This window comes from Ovis canadensis, chromosome 21 (assembly GCF_042477335.2).
Source record: "Ovis canadensis isolate MfBH-ARS-UI-01 breed Bighorn chromosome 21, ARS-UI_OviCan_v2, whole genome shotgun sequence".
Classification (NCBI taxonomy): Eukaryota; Metazoa; Chordata; class Mammalia; order Artiodactyla; family Bovidae; genus Ovis; species Ovis canadensis.
In genome coordinates this window covers 42,186,836-42,213,508 of record NC_091265.1, presented here as the reverse complement: position 1 = coordinate 42,213,508, position 26,673 = coordinate 42,186,836, and the positions used below count along the sequence as shown (strand labels likewise).

The 26,673-nt window shown below is 39.9% G+C and overlaps 1 protein-coding gene across 13 annotated transcripts in view; it reads right to left on the bottom strand.

Moving 5' to 3' along the window:
* Window positions 1-836: 836 nt before the first annotated feature.
* HPS5 (HPS5 biogenesis of lysosomal organelles complex 2 subunit 2) overlaps window positions 837-26,673 on the bottom strand; it is a 45,687-nt gene continuing 19,850 nt past the window's right edge. For 10 of the 13 annotated variants that reach the window (XM_069565061.1, XM_069565065.1, XM_069565063.1 and 7 more), the window contains 15 exons: window positions 24,391-24,479; window positions 23,113-23,291; window positions 22,091-22,249; window positions 21,321-21,507; window positions 20,531-20,654; window positions 19,555-19,704; window positions 17,623-17,700; window positions 16,730-17,310; window positions 15,607-15,727; window positions 15,249-15,404; window positions 14,173-14,292; window positions 12,483-12,596; window positions 10,634-10,740; window positions 3,826-4,096; window positions 837-2,361 (listed from right to left, as the gene is read on the bottom strand). In XM_069565061.1, coding sequence (XP_069421162.1) covers window positions 2,301-2,361; window positions 3,826-4,096; window positions 10,634-10,740; window positions 12,483-12,596; window positions 14,173-14,292; window positions 15,249-15,404; window positions 15,607-15,727; window positions 16,730-17,310; window positions 17,623-17,700; window positions 19,555-19,704; window positions 20,531-20,654; window positions 21,321-21,507; window positions 22,091-22,249; window positions 23,113-23,291; window positions 24,391-24,479 — 2,497 coding nt within the window. In that variant the 3' untranslated portion in view covers window positions 837-2,300. Of the gene's footprint in view, window positions 2,362-3,825; window positions 4,097-9,565; window positions 9,950-10,633; window positions 10,741-12,482; window positions 12,597-14,172; window positions 14,293-15,248; window positions 15,405-15,606; window positions 15,728-16,729; window positions 17,311-17,622; window positions 17,701-19,554; window positions 19,705-20,530; window positions 20,655-21,320; window positions 21,508-22,090; window positions 22,250-23,112; window positions 23,292-24,390; window positions 24,480-26,673 lie in introns of those variants that run through there. The other 3 variants (XM_069565072.1, XM_069565073.1, XM_069565071.1) reach the window with 2 other exon arrangements.

The window sequence follows — 26,673 nt, the reverse complement described above, 5'->3', positions numbered from 1 at the left end:
AGTCACTATCTGCATTAGCCCCTAACAGGAGAGTAAGGCTGTCCTTTGAAACTTTGAAACCAGGCATTGACTTTGCCTCTCTAGCTAGATGAAAAGTACTGGGCGGCATTCTTTTCAAATGCTCTTCCATCAACACAAAATCTGTTATTGAGTGTAGCCACCTTCATTAATGATCTTAGATCTTCTGGACAACTTGCTGCAGCTTCTACATCAACACTTGCTGCTTCACCTTACACAAAAGTTATGAAGACAACTTCTTTCCTTAACCTTCATGGACCAACCTCTGCAGCTTCCTCATCTCTCTCAGCCTTGCTGTGGATTACACTCTGGCTAAAGAGAATGCTCTGGTTCGTTTGAGCTTCTATGTAGACTATTAAAAGTTTCTCCGTATCAGCAACAAGGCTGTTTCACTTTTTTCTCATTCTTCTAGTCATCAGAGTAGCATTTTTAATTTCCATCACATACTTTTTCCTTCACATTCACAATTTGGCTGTTTGATGCAACAGGCCTAGCTTTCAGCCTACTCCAGCTTTCAACATGCCTTCCTCACTTCGCTTAATCATTTCTACCTTTTGATTTAAAGTGAGAGATGTGTAAGCAGTTCTTCCTTTCACTTGAATACTGAAGAGGCCGCTCTAAGGTTATTAATTGGCCTATTACTGTGTGTCAGGCAATGGGAAGGCCTGAAGAAAGGGAAAGGGATGGGGAATAATCGGTTGAAACAGTCAGAACACACATTTCTCGATTAAGTTCACTGCCTTACGTGGGTGCAATAATGCCACAAAACATTTACAGCAGTAATGATGAAGATTACTGACAAAGATCACCATGACAAGTAATAGTGAAAAACTCTGTATTTTTTAAGAATCACAAAAATGTGACAGAGACACAAAGTGAGGAAATGCTGTTGGAAAACTGTACTGATAGACTTACTCAATGGAAGGCTGCCACAAATCTCCAATTTGTTTAAAAAAAAAAAAAACAGTATCTGCAAAGAACAACAAAACAAAGTGCAATAAAAAGAGGGGCGCTCGTACAGTGCACAACCTGGACTTGTGACTGGCATCTTAGGTGCTGGCAGTTTTGTGGAAACGAGCGCTTAACCTGCAGAATTCAATGCCATTTCTGAACTGACTTTCTGATGAGTGGAAAGGACACTCAGCTGGTACTGGAGAATCCCTTGGTGTGGGGAAACACACAACACACACACCCTGCCACACACCGGTGACCAAAACTGTTAGGATTTCCTAACAGTTAGGAAGGAATTAACTCTCTAAACTGTCGGCAACTTGTGTCTCTAGTTCTCTGGCTGTGTTATAAATGAAAAAAAAAAAAAGAAGTGAATCATTCAATGTATACAACATTTTGCCTATTCCATGCTGAGTTTATATCACACTCTCCTGAAAATTACATACAATGAACCTCATGTCTACATTCTAATCAAGTAACATTTTAAATCAGATTTTACATTTATTATTAATAAAACATGCTGTGTTAAGCACACAGAAGCCTGAAAATGGTAATCTAGTACTTGGCTTAAATAACACAAGCACTTGCTATAGTCTTTATCAATACTCAGCCTGCCTGTATCATGGTCCTTAAAAAACAAATTTTAAAAGTGCATGATTCCTTTGGGTTACTTTATTTAGGAAAGACTGGAGTAAAACAGCTCTAGTAATGAATTAGTTTTATATAGGTTCAACTAGAAAATATCAAGTACTAGAAAAAAATATATTCTAAATTAGCTCAATTAAAATATTAATTTTCATTTTTACATTTAATTTGAATCTTCAGTGTTTCACTTATTTTATGTGTTAATTACATTCTACCAGGTCTTACTTTGGTAATTTCTCAAGTATCCCAGAGAAGAAAAGAAAGGAATTCAATTTCTATCAACTACATGGTATGTCTTCATATGACCAGGTTGAGAAACTTTTGCTCCCTGCATAGCAGTCATGACATGAAAAGAATCACCCTAGTCCACCAACAAGGAACCAATAATTCTATTGTCCAGCATAAGGGCTGCATAGCTGGGGATATTCACATTCTGCTTCCTTCCAGAGCATTTTGTTTTAGCAAACAAGGACTGATTCCTTTCAAAATCCAACTTTGGTTGAAAAACACTGAGGTCACAAATCGAGCCACAAATGCAGAGGTAACAGACCGGGATGAAGGTGCTCCCCAAAAGGTGCTGGGATCCCCGGTGGGGCCTTTCCTTCAAGAACAAGTGTGTTCAGGAGGCTCAGGAGCACAGCTCAGTCTTTCTCAACATGTCGTGATGCCCTGCTGCATCTTTTTCACTAGGCCTGCTGAGACCAGAGAAACCGATCACATTTCTCGAGCATGCTTTGTATCAAGGCTCTGAAATCCCAAAGAAAAGAAACAAGCAAATTTAGTTGTCATTGTTCATTCTTTTCAGAAGTAAAGGATTCAAAAAGCTGATACTCTGTGCATCAAAAGACAAAACAAACAGAGTGAAAAGGCATCCTATGAATATGACACCTTGTCCTATACAATAAGGGAAAATATTTGCAAATCATGTATCTCAGAGGTTAATATCCACAACATGTAAAGAAATCATATGACAAAAAACAAATAATGCAATTTAAAAATGGACAAAAAACTTGAACAGGTACTTTTCCAAAGATGACATTCAAATGGCCAACAAGCATATGAAAAAGTATTCAACACCACTAATCACTAGGAAAATGCAAATAAAAACCATAATGAGGTATTACCTCATGCCCATTAGGATAGCTAACTATCAAAAAATAATAGTAATAACTAGTGTTGCTGGGGGTGTGGAGTAACAGAAACCCCTGTGCGTCACTGGTGGAAATGCAGAATGGTGCGGGATCCTTGGAAATTAGTCCAGGAGTGTCTCAAAAAATTAAAAAAAGAAGTACCATCTGATCCAGCAATTCCACACCTGGGTATACACCCAAAAGAACTGAAAGCAGGGTCTCAAAGAGAGATTTGTATCCTCATGTTCACAGCAGCATTACTCAAAATAGCAAGAGGCAGAAGCAACCCAAGTGTCTATCAAGAGATGAGCGGATAAACAAAATGTGGTTATATACACACAACGAAATATTACTCAGTCCCAGAAAAAAGGAAACTCTGACAAATGCTGCAACACAGTTAAGGACATTATGTTAAGCGAAATAAGCCAGCCACAAAAAGACACACACTATGGTCCCAGACAGAAAGAACAGTGCTTGCCAGGGAGCGGGCAGAGGGAGGAGGGGGAATCGTGGGGACAGTTTCAGTTCTGTAAGATGAAAAAGTTCTGGAAATTAATTGCACAATGACACGAATATATTAACACTACTGAACCAACTACTTAAAAATGGACTGAGATGATTAGGTGTGTGTGTGTGTGTGTGACTCAGTCATGTCCGACTCTTTGCAACCCCAAGGACTGTAGCCCGCCAGGCTCTTCCACGCATGGGATTCTCCAGGCAAGAATACTGGAGTGGATTGCCATTCCCTTCTCCAGGGGATCTTCCCGACCCAGGGCTCAAACCCTGGTCTCCTGCACAGCAGGTATTAGGCATGCGGTACAAATAATATTCTTCAAGAACTGACTATACATCATATTTGGGTATTCACATTGACCTACAAGTGTCTTTGTCACGACTATGAACGAAGTATTACTTTAGCCTCTTCTCTTAATCACCTAAGTCAACAGAGAAGTCTGTGTCCCCCCATCTGTGAGGGGTTGGGACTATGTGATCAATATAGTCCTGTCCCCTCTGAAAATCTGTGGGATTCTACACTCCCCAAGTGCCTGTGGACAGGGCAGGACAGACAGACGTTAATTACCTCTGCCTCTTCTCGGCAATTCTCAGGATATCGCAGGTTCTGGTAAACCTCTCTGACAGCTCCAGGGTCAAACCACATTCCTGGAGCAGCGACCAGGCCCGGTCTGGGCCCATGGCCTTAGCCAGCAGGAGGGCCACATTCTCCACAGTGATAGGGGAAGGCCCATCGCTGAAGTTCCCATCTGGTGACTGCTGGGGGGCTGGCTTTGTGCTTGCGTTCTGCACCAGATGCAGGAGAAGCTTCCACTCTTCCACAGTTTCTGGGATCCAACCTACTCAAACACACAGACACAATGTGGGCTCTGAGCACTCTGCCTGCCTACAGGAGAAACCATTCGGAAAAATGTCTCATACCAAAACATAAAAATATTAAAAGAACATAATCTCACCATCCCGACACAAAGCTGGTTTCTGAATATTTGTGGAATAAATAGCTCAAGACAAGGAGAAGCCATGAAATTAGCCTCCACATTCTTTCATTTGATCATGCAGTAATAACCCAGGGCACACTCCATGCTAGGCACTGAATATGAATGTGAAACAGACATGATGAGCCCTGCACTGCTGCGGAGCTCATGGTCTAGTGAAGGAGAAAGAACTTAGTAAACACGCTAACAAATCTACGCTTATAAATTGTGCTCAGTGCTTGCTATAAAGGAAAAGATCAAAGAGCCATCTGAGAGACTACCAAGTTTTGGACAGTTTTTTTTTTCTTTTTTTGAGGATCAGAGGAGGGCTCTATGAGAGTGACATTTAAGCAAAGAGCTGAAAAATGAGACAAGTTTACCACGTGTGTGCATATGACCCACATGCATGTGACATACATGCAGGGAAGGTGTTGGGAAGGAGGAGCGAAAGAGCTTATGTTTCTGATCAAGGAAACATGGAAGATGACACAGGAAGAAACTAGGTGATTTCAAGGAACTCAAAGGTGGTGGTGAGGATTGAGAATGAGATGACAGGGCCAGGCCATAAGGGACCAGCCTAAGAATCTAGACTTCGAGTCAAGTGTAAGGAGTTTGAAGGAGGAGAGCCACATAACCCAATTTTTCTTTAAAAGAACCATTCTGAGCCTCAGTAACATAGTAGAGCGAAAAGCTACCTTTGTCTCCCCCATTCATCCTACATAAACATTCACACCACAAAGGTGCCTGTGTCCAGCACACCGAGACACTAGAGAATTTCCCACACAAATGCACAACTAAAGGTGGTGAACGGGAACACAGAGAGGCGGCAGAATCGAGGGAACAATAGAGATGGGGCCCGCAGCGCCCAGACCTCCAGCCCCAGAGAGGTTGGAGGAGCGGGGGAGGCGGCGCACACGCTCCAGTCACCCCCGAAGCCGCAGAGCCCAGGAATCTTAGGACACTGGACACGGCTACCCCGCTCTACTCCCCGCCTCCTCCACAATAGCAGTGGAGCCTGCCACTCAAGGGACCCTGAGCAGGAGGTGCGCCAGGCGGCTATGCCAGCAACACTGGCAGAAGTAAGGCATCCATGGCCCCACAGGTAGAACAAGTGATAATAAACGCCACAGGGCAGTCAGACGTGGAGGGCACCAAGTGCGGACTTTCAAGCATAAACAGAAGCAGCTGAGGCGAGAGAGACCCAAAACGTGTGCTAAGGCGCCATCTGCTGGAAGACAAAGGAAAGGCCTCTAGTTTCTAACCTATTGTGTTAGCAGAATCAAGCAGAGAGGTTACTTGCCAGCAGAGGAACAATTTCATCAAACATCATGAAGAACCATAGAAACACTTTATCACAAAAGGACAACGACAATTATCCAGTAACCTAACTTAAAGTTACAGATTATTGTGAGCTAACTGATAAGAGAATTCAAAACAGCCTTCATGAAGAAAGTCAAAGAGCTACAAAAAAAGAGCAAAACAGAGAGGCAGTTCAATGAACTCAGGAATAAAAGTGAACAGAGTGGAAAAACTGAATGAACAGAGGAATACTTTACAAAGAGTTTAAAATTCTAAAAAAGAAGGACTTCTTCAGTGATCCAGTGATTAAGACTCTGCATTTCCAATGCAAGGGGCACGGGCTTAGTTCCCTAGTCAGGGAACTAAGATCCCACACGTCAAAGGATGCAAGGAGGGTTGTGTCCACTAATCAATTCACATGAACACCACATTAACAAAATCAAGGATGAAAACCATATGATCATTTCAATAGATGCAGAAAAAGCATGTGACAAGATTCAATGCCCATTTATGATTTAAAAAATTCAATAAAGTGAGCATAGAAAGAACATAACATAAAAAAGCCATATATGACAAATCCACAACTAATATCATTTTCAATGATGAAAAACTGAAAGCTAGTCCTCTAAAATCAGGAGCAAGACAAGGATGCCCACTCTTTTTTTCTTTTCTTTTTTTTTTTTAATTTTTTTTTATTTTTTAAATTTTAATATCTTTAATTCTTGCATGCGTTCCCAAACATGAACCCCCCTCCCACCTCCCGCCCCATGACATCTCTCTGGGTCATCCCCATGCACCCGCCCCAAGCATGCTGCATCCTGCGTCAGACATAGACTGGCGATTCAATTCTTACATGATAGTATACATGTTAGAATGTCATTCTCCCAAATCATCCCACCCTCTCCCTCTCCCTCTGAGTCCAAAAGTCCGTTATACACATCTGTGTCTCTTTCCCTGTCTTGCATACAGGGTCGTCATTGCCATCTTCCTAAATTCCATATATATGTGTTAGTATACTGTATTGGTGTTTTTCTTTCTGGCTTACTTCACTCTGTATAATCGGCTCCAGTTTCATCCATCTCATCAGAACTGATTCAAATGAATTCTTTTTAACGGCTGAGTAATACTCCATTGTGTATATGTACCACAACTTTCTTATCCATTCATCTGCTGATGGACATCTAGGTTGTTTCCATGTCCTGGCTATTATAAACAGTGCTGCGATGAACATTGGGGTACATGTGTCTCTTTCAATTCTGGTTTCCTTGGTGTGTATGCCCAGCAGTGGGATTGCTGGGTCATAAGGTAGTTCTATTTGCAATTTTTTAAGGAATCTCCACACTGTTCTCCATAGTGGCTGTACTAGTTTGCATTCCCACCAACAGTGTAGGAGGGTTCCCTTTTCTCCACACCCTCTCCAGCATTTATTGCTTGCAGACTTTTGGATCGCAGCCATTCTGACTGGTGTGAAGTGGTACCTCATTGTGGTTTTGATTTGCATTTCTCTAATAATGAGTGATGTTGAGCATCTTTTCATGTGTTTGTTAGCCATCCGTATGTCTTCTTTGGAGAAATGTCTATTTAGTTCTTTGGCCCATTTTTTGATTGGGTCGTTTATTTTTCTGGAATTGAGCTGCAGAAGTTGCTTGTATATTTTTGAGATTAGTTGTTTGTCAGTTGCTTCATTTGCTATTATTTTCTCCCATTCAGAAGGCTGTCTTTTCACCTTGCTTATATTTAAGGATGCCCACTCTTATCATTCTCTTCCAGTAGAGCAAGAAAAAGAAATCAAAGGCATCCAAGTTGGAAAGGAAGAAGTGAAACTCACTATTTGTGGATGACGTAATTTTATATACAGAAAACCCTGAAGACAAGAACTATTAGAAATAAAAAATGAATAAAGTTGCAGGGTACAAATCAACATTCAAACATCTGTTGCAGGGGCTTCCCTGGTGGCTCAGTGGTAAAGAATCCATGGATTCTGTCAATGACGGAGTTGAGGGTTCGATTCCTGGGTCAGGAAGTTCCCACATGCCACAGAGCAACTAAGTCTATGCACCACAGCTCCTGAGCCTGTACTGTGCTCCAGAGTCCGAGAGATGCAACGACTGAGCCCACATGCTGCCGACTACTGAAGCCTGGGCACCTAGAGCCTGTGCTCCACAACAAGAGAAACCCACAAAGAGAAAGCCATGCAGCAGTGGAGACCTAGCACAGCTAAAAGTAACTAAATAAAAAAATTTTTTTAAGTCTGTTGCATTTCTATACGTTAACAATGAGCTAGCAGAAAAAGAAATTAAGAAAACAACTCAATTTACAATGAAAACGAAAAGAATAAAATATTTATGAATAGGTTTAACCAAGGAGGTGAAAAACCTGTACACTGAAAACTATAAGACAAAGTTGAAAGAAACTGAAGAAGGCACAAATAAACGGAAAGATCCAGCCTGCTCAGGGACTGAAAGAATTAATACTGTTAAAATGTCCATACTTCCAAAGCATGCTATAGATTCAATGCAATCTTTACTGAAATCCCACAAACATTTTTTCATAGTAATAAGACAAAAATTTCTAAGATTTATATGTAACCATGAAAGACACCAAATAGCCAAAACAATCCTGAATGAAAAGAACAAAGCTGGAGATATCACATGCCTTGATTTCAAACTATATTACAAAACCATAGTAATCAAAACAGCATGGTAGTGGCAGAAAACAGATAGATAGATCAATGGGATAAAACTGAGAGTCCAGAAATAAACCCATACATGTATGGGCAATTAATACAAAACAAAGGAACAAGGAACATCCAATGGAGAAAGGATAGTGTCTTAAATAAATGGTGTTGGGGACATTTTTTTGCATGAGGCAAAAAAAATAGACCACTACCTCACACCATACACAAGAACCAACTCCAAATGGATTAAAGACTTAAATAGACTCAAAACCATTAAACTAGAAGAAAACACAGACACAGCTCTCTTTGACATCAACTTAGCAATATCTTTCTAGATAGGTCACCTCAGGCAAGGGAAACAAGCAAAAATAAGCAAATAGGACTACATCAAACTAAAAAGCTTCTGCACAGCAAAAGAAACCAAACATAAAATGAAAAGATGATCTACCAAATGAGAGAAGATATTTAAAACAGTAAGGGATTAATAACCAAAAATACACAACCAGATGAAAAACTGGCCAAAGGTGCTAAATAGACGTTTCCTCACAGATGACATACACGTGAAAAGCACGTGGAAAGATGTTACACATCACTGATTATTAGAGAAATGCAAATCAAAACCATATGCGATACCACTTCACACATAATAGCTATCATCAAAAAGTCTACGAATAGCAAATACTGGCAAGGATGCAGAGAAAAAGGAACTCTGTATACTGCTGGGAAGGTAAACTGACACACCCACTGTCAAAAACAGGAAGGTCTCTCAAAAACCTGAAAATAGAACTACCAGCTGATCCAGCAATCCCATAATATTGTTCTAATATTTATCCAAAGAAGATGGAAACACTAATTGGGAAAGATACATGCACCCCTGTGCTCACCGCAGCACTCTTCATAATAGCCAAGATGCGGAATCAACCGAAGTGCCCCTCAATAGATGAATGGATAAAGAAGATGTGATTCACACACACAGACGACGGAATACTTTTCAGCCATTAAAAAAAAAGAAGAAATCTTGCCACTGGTGGAACATAGATGGACCTTGAGGCTATTATGCTAAGTGAAATAAGTCAGACAAAGACAAACACCACATGATTTCACTCACAGGTGGAATACACAAAACAAAACAAAAAAACAATAAAATAAATGAACAAACCAAACAAAAACAAACATGCAGCTGCAGAGGAGAGAGCAGTGGTTACCAGAGGGGATGGAGCCAGGGCAGGGTCAAGTGGGTAAACGGAATAAACTTGATGACGGATGGAAAGTGCATTTTTACCAGTGACCATTCTATAGACTACAAAAAAGTGAAAAGCGTTGTACACATAAAACTTATATAATGTAATAAAACAATGTTATCTCAATAAAAAAGTTTTAATTGGAAAAACTTACGAGATATATACTGGGCAGTAAGATCAACTAGCTTTAAAGTGATTAAATGAGTTAGGAGAGAGAAATGTCAAGAAAAGACCCTCATTCAATATACCAAGGGTGAGAATAGCTATTATTATTATTATATTACCAAAACATTAAGAGTACTTTTATCTGGATAGAAGAATTTTAGGTGATATTTTCAGTTACTATGGCTATAGTGGGACATCTGAAGCTAACGCTTGCCAGTCACCTGGTTTCTTTGCTCGGTTCTAACTTTCCTTCTTCTATACCAACAGCGCTGAAATGAAAAAGCCAGTAGGTCACGTTGCTACATGAAGGATCCTGATGTCATGCTGTGGGTATCTCTGCATTGAGATGAATAAAGCAACACTACAAATCAGACCAAGATCACCTCTCTGAGTGTAGGATAAACTCTCAGACTTCAAAGTGTCAAAATCCTGGCCTCCTGTCATTTTATCTGTACTGAATTGATGAAAATTTAAAAAAAAAAAAAAAGTACCTGAATACTTGTAAAGGCTTAGGAAAATCTGACTGCTACTCTAAGTTCATCTTAATGATCTCTAAATTTGGGCTGTGTAAAAAGGCAACATGATGCAGAGAAAAAAACCTGAGCACAAGCTTTAGAGATGGTTGGACCTGGCCTGAACATCAGTTCCAGCAGTAACCAATTGTATGACTGTGGGGAAACTAACTGTCCTTTTTCTGAGCCTCAATTATACTTTCTGTAAAATAGTAGTAGTAGTAACTATACCACAGATTTGTTATTTCATTTAAACTAGATGGAAAAGCATCTAGTAGAATGCCTCACACATTAGGCACTCATGAAATAGAAAAGTTGCCTGCAGTTTATTTCTAGTTAGGATTTCACGATATACCAAGTAGTAAAGATCAAAAAAACTCCACAAATTTGACAAGTAGCTAGAATAAAGAATATGATCACTGAAATGTTTACCACATTTCTTTACCACAAAGTCTGTAGTGATTTCTAAAATACTATAACCAAGAGTAACCAATTGGAATTTACATACCATTGTCCCCTTCCATCAAGCTCATATCATTCAGATACACAATGTTGGTGAAGGCCTCTCTTCTTCTCTCCAGCTCCAAACAGAGAATAAGATATCCAGGCCAGAAACTTTAAAGAGACCAAAGTTGGTGAGAAGAATAAAAGGCAGTGAATGTATATGGCATTGTGCCGTCCAACACAGTAATATTAGCCACGTGTGGCTATTTACATTTATTTATTTTTGGCTGTGCCCTGAGGCATGTGAGATCTTAGTTTCCCAACTAGTGATGGCTCCCATGCTCCCTGCACCTTGGAAGCACAGAGTCTCATCCACTGGACTGCCAGGGAAGTCCCTGCTGCTGCTGCTACTGCTGCTGCTAAGTCGCTTCAGTCATGTCCAACTCTGTGCGACCCCATAGACGGCAGCCCATGAGGCTCCCCCGTCCCTGGGATTCTCCAGGCAAGAACACTGGAGTGGGTTGCCATTTCCTTCTCCAATGCAAGAAAGTGAAAAGTGAAAGTGAAGTCGCTCAGTAAATTTAAAAGCCAGTTCTTCAGTTGACCAATACGTATTTCAAGGACTTAATGGCCACATGTGACTAGTGGCTACCATATTGGACAGCGTGATAAAATATTTTTAGAATACTTTCATTCCCTCAGAAACTAGAGCACTTATGAGAAAACAAAAATTAAAGTTAGTGATAAATACTAATTCCCTGGTGGCTCAGACAGTAAAGAATCTGCCTGCAATGCAAGAGACTTGTGTTTAATCCCTGGGTTGGGAAGAACCCCCAGGGGAGAAAACGGCAACCCATTCCAGTGTTATTGCCTGGGAAATGCCATAGACAGAGGAGCCTGGCAGGCTATGGTCCATGGGGCCACACACAGTCAGACACAACTGGGCGACTAAGCATGCACTCAAAGCCAAGCCCCAACTATCAGACTTTTAAGCTTATATACTTTATAAACTTTAAGGTTTAATACAAAACGAGCATATTTCTTCCGCAAACATGCAAACTTTGGCAGCTCTCCTTGACTCTCCGCTTCCTCACTTCCTATACTAGTACCTACAGCTCCCACTGTGTGTTCCTTTGACATGCCCCTCCTGTTGCCCGGGAATCAATTCAGTCATACTCCACCAGGTTCCTAGCTGGCCTTTATTTCTTGTCTCCAATCTTTCTCACGTATGAACCAGAAGCCTTCATTTGTCATGCATTTTTGTACCAAAAAGTTTAAAAGGGTCTCCGCTGATCATAAATTTTTTTAACCACCTTTCAAGGTCCTATATGATCTCATGACCTACCACCTGGCCAGTCTCATCCCTCATTACCAATGAACAAATATGCATCAAGTGCCTACTACTTTATGAACTATGCACCGATAAAAAGCCATGTCAGTTTTCATGGCCTTGATCTTGCTGTTTGTCTCAGTTGACCTGCCCTCTACCTGGCTCATTTTTAAATACAAACCCTCCCCATTCTTAGGGCTTACCTCCATGTCTCACCTCCTCCCTGAGTCCTTCACCAGAAGTTCTACTGAGCCCATTCTGATCTCTCCCTTCCCAGAAACTGTATCAATTACAACTTGTATCACACAGCCTGGTACTTAACTAAACACACCTGAGAACTGGAGTGACCAGCTAAGCAGAAGGGGGAGAGAGGGACAAGCAAGGACCAGTCTCATGTACACACAAAATAAAATGTGCTCAAAATTTAAAACAAAAAAAAAGATGCTTATTAGCACTTAAAACAGAAAAGCACTTTAGCCAAAAAATAAATGACAAAGCATATACCTTCAGTCCCTTCACTACAAAGTTATTAACTAAAATGACTCTAACCTTAACTTCAGCTTCTAGGAAAATTCTCACTTACCCATGAGACCTACAGATGTCAGTCATTTTCTCTTTCATTGTAAAATCTGCAGGAAGTTTAATCAGATGAAGGATGAGCTGACTGTAATCCCAGGAAAACAAGTGGGAATGAGGCCTGAGAATTGAAAAAATATCAGTAAATTAGATAGGAAATAAACTCCACAAAAATGCTTATTCATCAGCTAACAGGTAAGAATAGAAGTTTAATTATATTCTTTCCATCATTATATTTTTCAAACATTTCTACTTGGCTTTCAAAACATTAAAATCGCTGTCTTTCCTATGACAAATATCTGTTTATTTTTTTTAATTATACATTTTAGAAATCAAAAGAAAATTCAAAATTCTATCATTCACAGATAGCCATTTTATATCTTTCCAGACCTTTTTTCTAGGCAAGTAAGACAGGCATTTTGGGAACTTTTAAAAAGTTTCTTTAGGAAGAAAACATAAAGAACATATCTGATATATTACAAGCATCAATATGTATTTTTTATGAATTCTGGGTTTTCCAAATACCTTATTCGAGACTGTATATTATATTTGGTTGCACTGAACAGCTTCAGCTGCATGCAACAAATTCTGATAAATTCTTTTCATTTTTGTTCTGTTACAAATGTTTTTTAATTTTCCTTGTTACAGATTCTTAGATACACCCATCATTCCAAAGTGGACATTTAATTTCCAAATACATGGGGCTTTTAAAGTATCCTTGATATTAATTTCTCATTTTTATATTAATTTCTCATTAAGTGCTTCTCCTCTGCAACCACCATCTATGTCTTTTCTGTCTTTTAACTTTATTAAGGCTTTCAATGGCTGAGTGAAAAATCTCTCTCAATAAATGTGACATTGCACTTGAAAATACATGGGTTATTTTCAAATATCTTTTGATATTGCTTTCTAACATAATTTCACAGTGATAAGAGAACAGACTCTTATGATTTCAATACCTTTAGACCATGAAATTTTGGCACCTTGTTTTATGTCCCTGGATATGTTCCACTGTCTCCTGGTTTATAATCTTTTGGAATTTGAACAGAATTTATACGCTGCTGTTGTGTGAAAATTGTATAAATCTTAACTATGTTGAATTGGTTCATAGTGCTTTTCAGGTCTACTAAATCCTTCTACTTTTCTATTCATTCTATTAATTATTCCGAGTTTGATATGGAAACTCCAACTAAAAAATAACTGTAACATACAGTGGAACTATATGTAACTTTGTTCTGTATTTTCCAAGTCTCCTATAAAGGTGTTATTTTACTTTCACAATTTAAAAAAAAAAAGAAAAAAAATTCCTAGGTTACGTATTGTCTAGAAATCCCTTGGCAAATTTCTAGGAAGAAAACACACAAATACACACACACTTTTCCCTCTAACACAAGTTTAATCACCAAGTTCTTAATGTTGGTCCATGGAAGAGTTTCAGAGGCCAAGTTTAATTCTCTGAAATCATGTGCAAAATGCTCCATGAATGTATATTTTTCTGACAGGAATCATCAGATTCTCAAAGGGTCTGTGACTCAAAACAAATGTTCAGAACTACTAGGCAGTACATTCAGTCTGATTACTAACATGACTTGGGTACCTCTCTTCCACAGCTGTTCCTAAAGCAAGCCCAGAATGCTCTATGTGAATAAACTAGTTCCATTCCAAAGGACACCAAGCTTAGAAATGATCCTTTGTACCTGGGGTTTCCGTCATCATCCACAGTGCTGGTGCTTGGGGGAGCATCATGGGACACAGCCAACAGCAGCCAATCCAACCTTAGAGACTCTGGTTGTAGAAGGGACTCAAGGAAGGATGGCCTAAGAAAACGTGGAGAGGAAAATTACCAATATTCATGTGGAGAAAGGAAAGATAAAATGTGCAGATGTGACGAGAATGTTATTAAGGGATCAATATAGTGGATGAAACAACTTGAAAAACCTGCTACAAAACGGATAGAAGTGCTGGTGAAAGTCTAATAGCCTTTTAAGTGAACAGCTGAGCTTCAAGATAAAAAGGAAAACACCAAAGAGCCAAAAAAAAGAAAGAAAGAAAGAAAGAAATACTAGTATATCAAATGTGAACCAATCAGAAAAGGGGAGAGGGGAAGTTGCCATTCTCAATAATCTAGGGACATATGTATTTACTGCCATGGAGAGATAGGAAAAGAGGCCTCAGCCCAAAGAAGCTGAGAGAGCTGGAACTGAGAGCCACCCACAGAAAGCTGGGATATCATCACAAAAAGGTGGCAGAAAATCCACTCACTGGCAGGGATAGCAAGGAAGCTTATCAGTCTTGGCCTAGGCCCTGAAGCAGAAGTTTAACTTCACACTGTTGATCTGAGACTCTCTGAGAGGGAGAGGGGCAGGACAGAGAAGTGTGGTTAGGGGCACATGTGTGATGCGTACTGTGATCTGTGAAAGAGGGTACATGATTGCCAAAATCCTCCTCTTCTACAACAGGTACCTCAACTCTGTGGCAGTTAACAATAAACAGGTTTCAACTGATTATATGAGAGAAACAATGCTCTATCAAGGGAAAGTGAAAGTCACTCAGGCCTGTCCGACTCTTTGCGAAACCATGGACTATACAGTCCATGGAATTCTCCAGGCCAGAATGCTGGAGTGGGTAGCTGTTCCCTTCTCCAGGGGATCTTCCCAACTCAGGGATCGAACCCAGGTCCCCCACGTTGCAGGTGGATTCTTTACCAGCTGAGCCACAAAGGAAAGGAAAGTCTTTATAAAAAAAGAGAGTGCAAATATTCTTTCCTTCTCACCGTTGATCTTCGGGCCTTGATTTCACCAGACTGTCTAAATAGGCCAAAAACTGAACAGGATTACGATGACAAAGTTGCATGACATCTGAAGGCAAAATGGATGGGTAAAACCTGATTAAGGATCGAAGGGCTGATTCTCCAAATTTCTCATACAATCTGCATTTAAAAACAAAACACATTAGTCTCCAACTTCAGTAAGATAATACAACTTGGTTACATTATCTACATATTTATTAGAAATGAAAATAAATATACTAACAAGAAGCTGCTCAACATGTGATAGAGGAAAACTTTAGAGACTAAGACCAAGAAAATGCCTGGGCTTTAATGCATATGAACAACATATAGGACCACTCACCGGGCAGTATACGCAATCAACAAAGGACTGTCAAAAGGAACCGAGTCCTCCAATAACTTTAATCTTGTTGGAAGGTCTCCTTCTTCCATCTTTATATGTGTAGGACTAGAACTCACCATTTCTAAAAGACAAAGCACACCCTTTTCCCTTCATCTCATAGCAGCTGAAAAAACTTAATTCACGAACATATTAATCAACAATCACTAGTCCTCTACCTACTGTGTGCAAGTCCCAACAATATTTGTAAAGCATCACAGGAAAGACAAAAAACACAAGAGAGACAATCTCTGCTTTTAAGAACCTTAAAATCAAACTGGGAGGCAAAGCATATTCAATAAGACAAAGGAACAGATAACCAATATATAAGTGACTATTACTATTGAAAAAGCCTTTTTACAAGTGTTAACCATATTACATATATAAGCTATATAGTATATATACCTAGTACATATGTACCATTAATGTCAAATTCCTTAATTTTTTTTCTAGAACTGGTATCCCTAATCCACCTTTTGGAACGTCTGTCCTGGGTGGATATATTAGCAAGAAATAAACTCTCTATCTGCATTATTATGAAGTATCAGAGCACTTGAGCCTACTCAGCTATTATGAGCTCTCTGGGCCTGACTTTCCTCACCTACTAAAGAGAATGCCACCATCCACTCCAAGTGTTGGAAGAAAGAAATGAAACGATGCCAGAAAAGGGTTTAGCGTTAATAACCAGCACATGTAAGTACTTAATAAACAAGACATACTATCTCTCTATCAGTAAGTTATGTTAGGGATTTTCTGGTTTTCACATATCAGCATTTATGAAATTTTGCTTAAATCCAACTTTTCCAACACTGCTATATCATTTTCTCAATGACTGTGAGAAAAATAAAACCAATTTCTTATAATAGCTGCAAGAACTATTTAAAACTAAATTGAGTTGTAGATCAATTTCTTAAAAAAGGGAACAATCTCAACAGAAAACAAAATTAAATTGAGTAGAAAACTAAATGGATGGTTACCAGAACAGAGATGATTTCTACTTCTATATTTTTCTTTAAACTTAAGCATGTCAACATGCTATTGACCTCTATACAAATTTTTATCTTTAGTAAGGCAATCTGATTATTACCTTTCAATCCTTCAATAAAAGTATCCCAAACACAAGGACTTTTAGGGTAACTCAGCTTGACGCTCTCCTTTGCTCTTTTCAAATCCAGAAGAAAAAAGTACTTCTTTAGGAACTGACAAGTCAGCATTTCAAGAGAGCACTGCTGCAGAGTGTGGTCGCCATGCCCACTGGTACTTTTGATCTCAGAACTGAATACACTCAGTTCCAAACACAATGTTGTCAATTCAGCCAGATCCTTCTGAAGACTGTCTGCTATACTCCAAGGTGAACATATTTGGAAAACGTCATTATCCAAGGGCTCCCTCAGACTATTTACAGATTCACATGCTATTTGATCAATAGTTTCTTCATTGCCTGAAGAGTCCCTTTCTTCTTTTTCATATTCTTCATCTAATATTCCCTTTTTTGACTCATCAAGCAATAGCATATCCTGGTTTGATTCCGTGGATGAGCTGCCAGTATCTGAAATGCCTGAAAAGTCCTTCATGGCAAATGTCTTTTCTAACTGTGAAAGCCACTCCTGTAAAACCATTCTCAGGGACTTCGGTTCAAATAAAACCAGTGGGTCCTGTAGCTTGGTCCTATACAAGACAGACAAGTATGAAACTTACATTTTATGTGGCTTTTCAAAAACAAATTGTTTCATGTTAAATAAGCCTAACACAGACAACACTATTTATCTGAATAAATGTTACTTTTCAATATTTTTTTTCAACTCTTTAAATAAAAATGATGTTAGTATAATCACAACACAGAGAACATTAACTTAGTACTACTTCTTGAATTCCAGTGCCCAGTGAAGCTATCTCTGCCCCATACTGTCCCAGGACCATTACTTATGATCTCAAAAAGTCATTCTTACTTACTATAAAACTTCATTCACAAATACTCACATTGCTTCTGCTGTTGCCACTGTGAGCTCTTGGAACTTGTCCTCTTCTGGAGGGCAACTAGTTATTTCTTCTTTTTCTCTAGAAAAGTATGAAAAAAGTTACAGGGGATTAGAACTTCCTTGGGTAAACACTTCTAAGTGCTCACTAAATGGTACCTATTGTACTTAATGTTATATGAAACAAACAGACAAGTATAAAAAAAAATGGTCCAGGGCTTCAAGATGAGTAAGCTCAAGGCAGAAAGAAAGGCACGAAAAAAAAAAACTCTATTACCAGAGAGAACAAAATAAATGCTAAAGAGCAGAATAAGCACTGTGCTCTGGGCACAGAAAAAGGAATAATTACTCTGACTAGGCAATCAAGAGGGCTTTCCAGGTGGGGCTAGTGGTAAAGAACCCGCCTGCCCCTGTAGAAGACATGAGACACGGGTTCAATCCCTGGGTCAGGAGGATCCCCTGGAGGAGGGCATGCAAGCCACTCCAGTATTCTTGCCTGGAGAATCCCATGGACGGAGGATCCTGGCAGGGTACAGCCCATGCGGTCACAAAGAGTCAAACACAACTGAGCAACTTAGCACAGCACACAGGCAATCAAGATGCCCAAGGAGGTAGTATTTGCCTTAGGAAACAAGGGGAGAAAACACTGCAGGTGAGAGAAACGACGTGAAGTAAAGCAGTGAGGTGTCCACGCCCCGTTCTCTGACGGGACTAGAATTCCAAGTGCTTAGAAGGTTGTGGGGAGAAGGCAATGGCACCCCACTCCAGTACTCTTGCCTGGAGAATCCCATGGACGGAGGAGCCTGGTAGGCTGCAGTCCATGGGGTAGTGAAGAGTCGGACACGACTAAGCAACTTCCCTTTTCACTTTTCACTTTCATGCACTGGAGAAGGAAATGGCAACCCACTCCAGTGTTCTTGCCTGGAGAATCCCAGGGTTGGGGGAGCCTGGTGGGCTGCCATCTATGGGGTCGCACAGAGTCGGACACGACTGAAGTGACTTAGCAGCAGCAGCAGGATGTGGCTAGAAATGAGGCTGGAAAGGTCGGCTCAGGTCAGACTGAGGGCTGCCTTAAATATAAATGCCACAGCACTATCTGTACTTTTTTCTGACATTTATATATATGGTTTCATGACTAAGCTACTCTAAAGGTAACGCCCTTTTATCCCATCTGTCTGTCCAATACACACTCACGCCATGAGTCTATCTCAGTTCCTGATGATGCTGAGCTTGTATACTTCCAATGCCCAGATCACCTGAACTATGAGAAAAGGAGGAGAAAAGATAAGATACACTGTGCCAGTCCAAGAGCTCTGCTGTAACTCTACAACACAAGGACTATGCCACCAGCATATCACTGGAAGATACACAACATCATCAATGCCAAAGCTCTTGTCTCACAGCCAGAGAGCATTACTCACCAACATCACTGTGCTAGTCAGAAGCAGAATCAGAACAAGGCCTCGATCCCTGGTCATCCTATTCTAATACCTTTGTTAACACCCTAGACGTTTGAAGAGATCTGGAGGTGGGGGAAGTTGTTCAGGGGAAAGACAGAAGAGGCGCTCGATTAAAATTCTGTCTCAGGAAGTCTTTCCTAGCGGTCCAGGGGTTAGGATTCTGCTGCCACTGCAGGGGACAGGACTCTGCTGCCACTGTAGGGGACATGGGCTTGACATCTGATCAAGGAACTTAAGATCCTGCAGGCTGCACAGCATGGCCACACAAAAAAAATCCGTCTCAACAGACTTGCTATTGGTTGATGTAATTTTCCAGTACTTACTCTGCAGTATTTACAATTTTTATAAGCTACACAATCTACAATGAAGAGAGTTACTGTGTGCCTTCTTTAAAAAAAAAAATGTAGTTTATGGCTCTCTTCAAACTGACAACTATGTCCTCTAGAATTTACACAGACTTCTCAGCAACAACTTACTCAGTGTCTTCCTCCTTTGGGCGAGTGACTGGACTCACATCCTCTTCACAGGACTGCTCATCACCCCTAGGTTCTTGTCTCACTTTCAGATCAGGGCTTGCATGAAGGGTGCCAATCTTCTCAGTAGTTTTACGCACAAAGCTGGAAACACTGGAGGTCAAATACCAATAAACTAACGTGAAAAAGGTCTCATTACTGCCAAGAATGAGAATTTCAGTACACAAGTTCTCTATGTTCCTGTTAGTCTCTGAAGGGAACCGGGACTTACTAACAAGACTCTGTTCATTGCAACTTCCCAAACCAAACTACCTATTTCACATAAGGCCCACGTAAATGTTATAATATAGAAAGGATGGACAAATGCTAAACTACTTTGATTCAGCCCTAAAGAAAAGGTCTTTAATTCCAGCTGTGCCTGCAATGTTTCTGCATGTGATCATCCTAAGCCATAGAATTTCTTCATGAAACTGCTCATTTGTCACATTTATCCTTCTTGGAAAGCAAATATGTATCCAGTAGAACTCAGTTTAGCAGCCCTGGCACAAAGTCTTCTCTTTCATCGTCAATCCCAGGCCCACAGAGTAGTTAGAAAGATTTCTGAGGCGTCTCCAACGCTGAGCCCAAACTGAGAAATGATTAAGAAATGACTAATGCTATGTGGAAACTTTTCCTATCAAGGATGAGGGGAAGAAAAGATTTTTAAACTTTTGCCCAGTCTCGGGGAGAAGGGGGAGGTGGGAAGCACATTTGTAACAACTCAAATATCCAGCTACTCAAACAATCTTGAGGGTAGTTACATTCCCCAAAATTGAAATGAGAAGTTAACAACTTCACATAACAGGCTATATGATGGATAACCTAGTGACTTCCTTTTAAGTCATTTAAAATGTCTTTCTATTCTCAGCACAGACATGCTTAATATGACAACGGAAGTAAAACCGGAAATGGGATTAAATGACGAGACTAATGAGCTTACCTCTCCTTGACGGCCTGAAGAGACACAAGAGGAGACGGAGAACGAAATGATAATGGAATGCCGAAGGGGAGAAAAGTTTCACTTTTATCCGTCTCAAACGTCACTGATGCGTGAGAAACGTTATCTGGATGAATGGAATCAGGGAAAAGAAACAAAATCTAATCACACGAAGAGTTTTTTAATCTTTAAAGAAATTCTGAAATGAATAAACCAATGGAAATAAAAGATTCAATACCAAAATCACAACTGACCCAAATACAAATGAGTGGAACATAGGTTTATAAGATGCTCAAGATGGTCCACATATAAAACACTCAGACAGGTACCTTAGTTTTTCCTACTAACCCTGAATCCCCATAGTCATAAAGGAAGTTTAGAGTCTCTATTAATCTCTTCTCAAGAGTTCAGCCACAGGAAGACTTGAACATCGAAAAGTGAAGGCAAGGACCCCCAAAACTGTAGTAATTTTTCATTCCTAATGAAAAATAATTCGGTTAGTAAGGATAAAATTGTTCCACTCTTTTGGTTAATGACTTCCTCTCTTAAGCTTTCCCGCTCTTTAATACAAGATCAATATTAGGAACTTTACCAAATTTAGCTTAAACATGAGAGGGAAAAATTCCAACTAAACATAAACCCATTCCTCTAATGGTGAAGAGATCAATAAGTCTGGATGGAAACTCTATCAACTTAATAAAAATTATTAACACTTCGTAGAGGAAAAATAAAGAAGCCACAGAAAGTAACTGCTTCACATCAGCAATCAATAAAAACACTTTCCTTTCCTCACCTTCACTTCCCTGGGAGCCACAGCAATGATCTGGTTGGTCCTCTTCTTGATGTGAGGCGAACTCTTTAAGTCTCTCATCTTCTGAGAGTGTCTGGCTGTGAAGGGAACAAGAGTCTTCATCTGACTGACTGCCTCTTCTACTATTAATGATACGATAAATACCAGAGTCCAAGATGCTGAAACTTTCCTAAAAAGAAAAAGAATTAAAGAACAATTAAAATGTTTATAACACGATATAGCTCTTTTAAGGAAAAAATCAACACTAAAAGCAGTAAGTCATTAATGACAATTATGGTTTATTAGAACAAAACGGTGAGCAAGGTCTCGCTGCCTGGCAGCCGGTCCCTCTGACGTGCCTGCAGCATCATGCGACCAGATTTCTCCAGCCAGTCTCCACCAAGCCTGGCAGTGAGAATGAGGATTAAACGAGACAATCCTGAGCTGCCCTGAGACTCAAGCTAACATGAAGCATCTGAACCCACATACTAGGGGCAATTTAACTTGTACCAGAGGCTACATAATGTACATTTTCAAACAAGATATAATAAACAATGACAAAACAAAACACAGTTCTAAGACACACACAAAGAAGTGCTTCAGAGGGCTGTCCAAAAACTGAAAAGAAAGCCCCCTCTTGCCACCCGCCGCCTCCCCTCCAGTATAAACACTGGAAAGAAGCCAAGTTTTGGGATCCTGGAAGTAGATGAGGACAACCTCATGGAGAACATCTCACTGTAGAGCAAAACCCTTTGAAAAGTGTGAATACCTACGTGTGATGAAATGGAGCTTCTTCTACTGCTACAGGCTGAATCCAAAGGTTCCAATTTTAAGATCAACTCTTCCAGTTGGGAAACTAGATCACCACAGGTTGTTAAGTCCAGCTGAGATTTCAAGTGTTCCAATTTATCTACAGTTAAAGTTTTTCTTCCCTAATAAAAACAAGTAGAAACCCAATAGGAGAGCTTTCCATTTGTAACTAATTCCATATTCAAATTGCTAATACATTGACAGAAGTCTAACATAGAACATAAAGCACCTCAAAGGTGCTTTAAAAGGGCTTTAAAAGCTAGTAAAAGACTTAATAAGAATTTTCTTAAGAATTAAGCATTTAATTAAGAGTTACTCCACACAGAATAATTTCACTTAAAACAAGGCCTGAAACTAAAATAAATTTGTGGGTAAATTTTATTTTGGGGCTTCCCTGGTGGCACAGATAGTGAAGAATCTGCCTGTAATGTAGAAGACCCAGGTTTGATCCCTGGATCGGGAAGATCGCCTAGAGAAGGGAATGACTACCCACTCCAGTATCCTTGCCTGGAGAATTACACGGACAGAGGAGCCTGGAGAGCTACAGTCCATAGGGTCACAAAGAGTAGGACATGACTAAGTGACTAACACACACACGTACGGTTTTTCTTGCCCCAACTCCCCACTCCAGACTTACAGGTCATGCTTCCTTTGGGGATGCTTAATCTGCAAGCTAATGTGCTGTTCACAGTTGCTCAGCTGTCTCCGGCTCTTTGCAACCCTATGGACCGTAGCCCAGGAGGCTCCTCTGTCCATGGGATTTTCCAGGCAAGAATACTGGGGTAGGTTGCCATGCCCTCCTCCAGGGACTCTTCCCAACCCAGGGGTCAAACTCACGTCTCCTGCATTGGCAGACAAATTCTTTACCCCTCAGCCACCTGTGAAGCCCCCTGCAGACTAATAAATATAAGCAACTGTGTAGCATAATCCCACATGCCAGACTGATTTTAACAACCCAGATGAACATGTAAGCTAATTGACTCACTCTGCTGACAAAGACAGAATTTTGGAAAAGACAGCAAGTTCGAGCAGCCAGGTTCCACAGGCCTCTCCTTATCAGACGTTCCACACAGCGCTCCACAGACAACAGGGAGAGATGTGAGACCTTCCCATTCAGGTGTAGACAGAACAGCTCATTCTTGCAAACAGCCACATCCTGAATATCTACAAAAACCACAGGGGTGAACATGCAGGACGCTAACCAAATATTTCTTTTCCATTTTTGTGACTGAACGAACTTACTTTAATAAATTCATTTTATACAGTCTGGTTTGATCGAATTTCACCTCTATTTTTATATTTTCATTTCAAAGAGAAAATCATATTTTAGACACTATTCTAAAAAGATCAAGAATAAGAGGAATACCTGTCTGATCTATAACACTATATTTTAAAATGCTATTTTTGTGTGAAAAGAAGGGCACTTTGAAAGAGGGTACTTTTGAGACCACACTATCACATTTCTGAGAGTAACAAATTTGATGTCAATAAACAGACTTTAACACATATGTTAATCAACAAGCTGTTCCTAAAAAAAATACCTGTCTTGGCAGAACATCATGAAAGAATCTAAAACACCAGTTTCCACAGGAGACCCTCAGGAAACTTAATTCACAAGAAATCAATGTTGATCAGATCATGAGATAATGGTTCATGTATCTTTTTTATGTTTTTACAAAGTACAAAAAGACTCATAAGTCAAGATACAATCTCTGGGCAATCATACTAAAAATCTTAGATTTATTTCCTCCATTTCTGGTTTAAACCAGAAGAATACAGCGACTGATAGTCTTTGCCTCAGCCACATAAAATAACTATTGTTCCCACAAGGACTTTTCAAATTCTCCCCTCCCTTGCCCTCTGCCCTGTTTTTTGCACACGAAGAGTGTTTATTAACTCAGGGCTTCCCCAATATGTCAACCCCAAATTATTAAGCCACAAAACAAGAGCTAAAGCAAGTTTTCTAACAGAGATAAAGATTAAGGGTAAGTAGAAGGGGAAAATTAACCTATTCAATCTTTAGCAGTGGTTGCTAATATTTAAGAATAAATGAAAATTTTATTTAAAATAACTAACTATAAATTCACAAATATACACTTGAGAAGTACCTTATAATGGAATACACCTATGATGTTAATCTTTAAGAGAAATGTCACCTCTTTCTACTTTCTACTTCTTACACTGCAAGAGAATCCTCCTACAATAATTAAATCTTTCACAAGCATGCAATTAAAAATTATATTTAAAAAAAAACCATAATTACCTTTGACTTCACTCCAAAGAAGAACTTGAACATTCTGAGGAATGAAAATATAAATTCCTCTTTCTGTCCAAGTCAGCACACAATGCTCACTGCAAGAAAACACGGAAGAGGTCAAGAGAATTCTAGTTTGCTCGGACTCAGAAGTTTATGATATAATTCCCTGAATTTAGACCCTCACATTAGCTATTAAAGCAAGATCTGCCTATACAGAGAAAACCCAACAGTAAATTCAGCCAATCATGTCCTATCACCTCTTTTTTGTCTGTGACAAGAGCCCACTGAAAGATATCATAACATGATGCCAAAATGGGAAAAATTCAGATACACTAAATACATTCTACAAAAATAAAACGCTGGTGTCTTACCTGATGTTTGTTAAAATAGCTAAACCTCCCATATCTGGTATGACAGGGCCCATTTAAAACAAAGACTAAACATAACATTTTACCATTCCTCACTGCTCTGGTGAGCTACTTTTAGGGAGGGAAATACTTTGATATCCTTAGTTTTATGTGGGCAATAAAAGGTTGAAAATTCCCAGTCAACTCTGGGAGGTTTTTTCTGTTTGTTTTTATTAAAGGCTATACCTGTATTATCTAACCCTGCAGCAAATCATTAAGATAGAAGCATTATTGCTATTTTGTAAAAAAGAAAAACTGAAGCCCAGAGAGATAAATAATATGTCGAAGGCCATTCAGCATGAATATACAAGAGTCCAAATTCATCCCAAGGAGTCTGGGTCCAAAATCTGGACTTTTTTCTCCACACCTCATAGAATCTACTGCTACCCTCACCAATCCTCAGTGACCCACCCACTGTTATCTGGAATTCTGAACATTCCACTTACCTATAGTCTTGAAAGGTCACAGATTTTCTAGCTGCCAAACCCAATAACCTCCTTCTTCATTTTCTTTCTTGAGCCCCCAGCAGGGGCCAACCCTGCATACCATCCCTTCCTTCCTGAATTGAGAGTCTTCCTAGACTCTGGACACTGCCTCTTCGTCCACCTCCCTTTCCAGTCCTCGGGCGCTCCCTCTTGGCTCATTTCCTTCTATACTCCTTTGCTCACGCATCTCGTTCACTCTCTCCAGGCTATCGCTTTTTTATACACCACTGGTAATCCCTACTTCTTGTTCCTGGTCAGAGCGTTCTCCACATGTAACATTCTCATTCTAACCGCCTCTCAAGGATTAGCAGCAGCTTTGCTCCCCTTTGAAATCCTCTGTGACAGCCCTCAGCCATCGCTCACAACTCTTACTTTTGATTGCTGTTAAACATTTTCTAGAAATAAACTATATCTCTCCAAAAATTATGATCTTGAGAACAGGGACTTTTACTTCGTTTATGCCTCCAAGTGTACTACAATGGTAGGTACCAGGCGGTTACAAAACCAAGCGCGATATTTAACAGGAACTGGGTCATCACACAAATATTAAACATTTTGCCAATATAAGATCAGATCACTGTCCCTACAAAAAAGTAACCTTTGTCACAAAGAAGAAAGAAATCATCAGAACCATAGTTAAAACTAAAATTGGAAGGTTACCTTTAGGAACCAGAGGGGAAAAAAAACAGACCAGAAAGAAGATCCCTGAATACAGAGATACAGGATCACGGTTTTGATACTGAACTTCATACTCAGGTTGGAAAAATTCCGTAAAAATAGGTATGGGGCTGGGGCAGGGCAGGGGGACTTACCTAAGAGCTGAGACTTTGTCATTTATACAGCCTCATCCCCTTATAATAAACAGAAAGCGACACAAGCCTAACAACATTGCTTAAAAAGTTAAAGAAGGGAGGGATTTCCTTGGTGGTCCTGTGGCTTAGACTCCATGCTCCCAATGCAGGGGCCCCAGGCTCAATCTCTGGTCAGGGAGCTAGATTCCACATGTACAATTAAGGGTTCACATGGTGCAACGAAAGAGCTTGGAATGCAGATCAAAGATCCTGCGTGCCACAGCTGAGACCCAGCACGGCCAAGTAAATAAATATAATCTTTTTTTCAAGTTAAAAACAGGAATGTGATATCCGTGTGCCGAAAAGGAAATTAAGTATACAAATTTGCTTCCTTGTCTCATTTCCTCGTGGGATTCGTGGGTGTAACAGTGAAAGTTATCATAACACAAATAGGGGAAGAAAAGTAACAACAAGCCCTCTTAGTGATTTTTTATTTAGTCATTATTTGAGAACTTTCTATGTGCCAAGCACTGTGCCAGCAGTAAAGGAGCTAACGGTGTGGTGCTGGGATGGATTTGCACAGAACAGTGAGACAGGATGGTGATG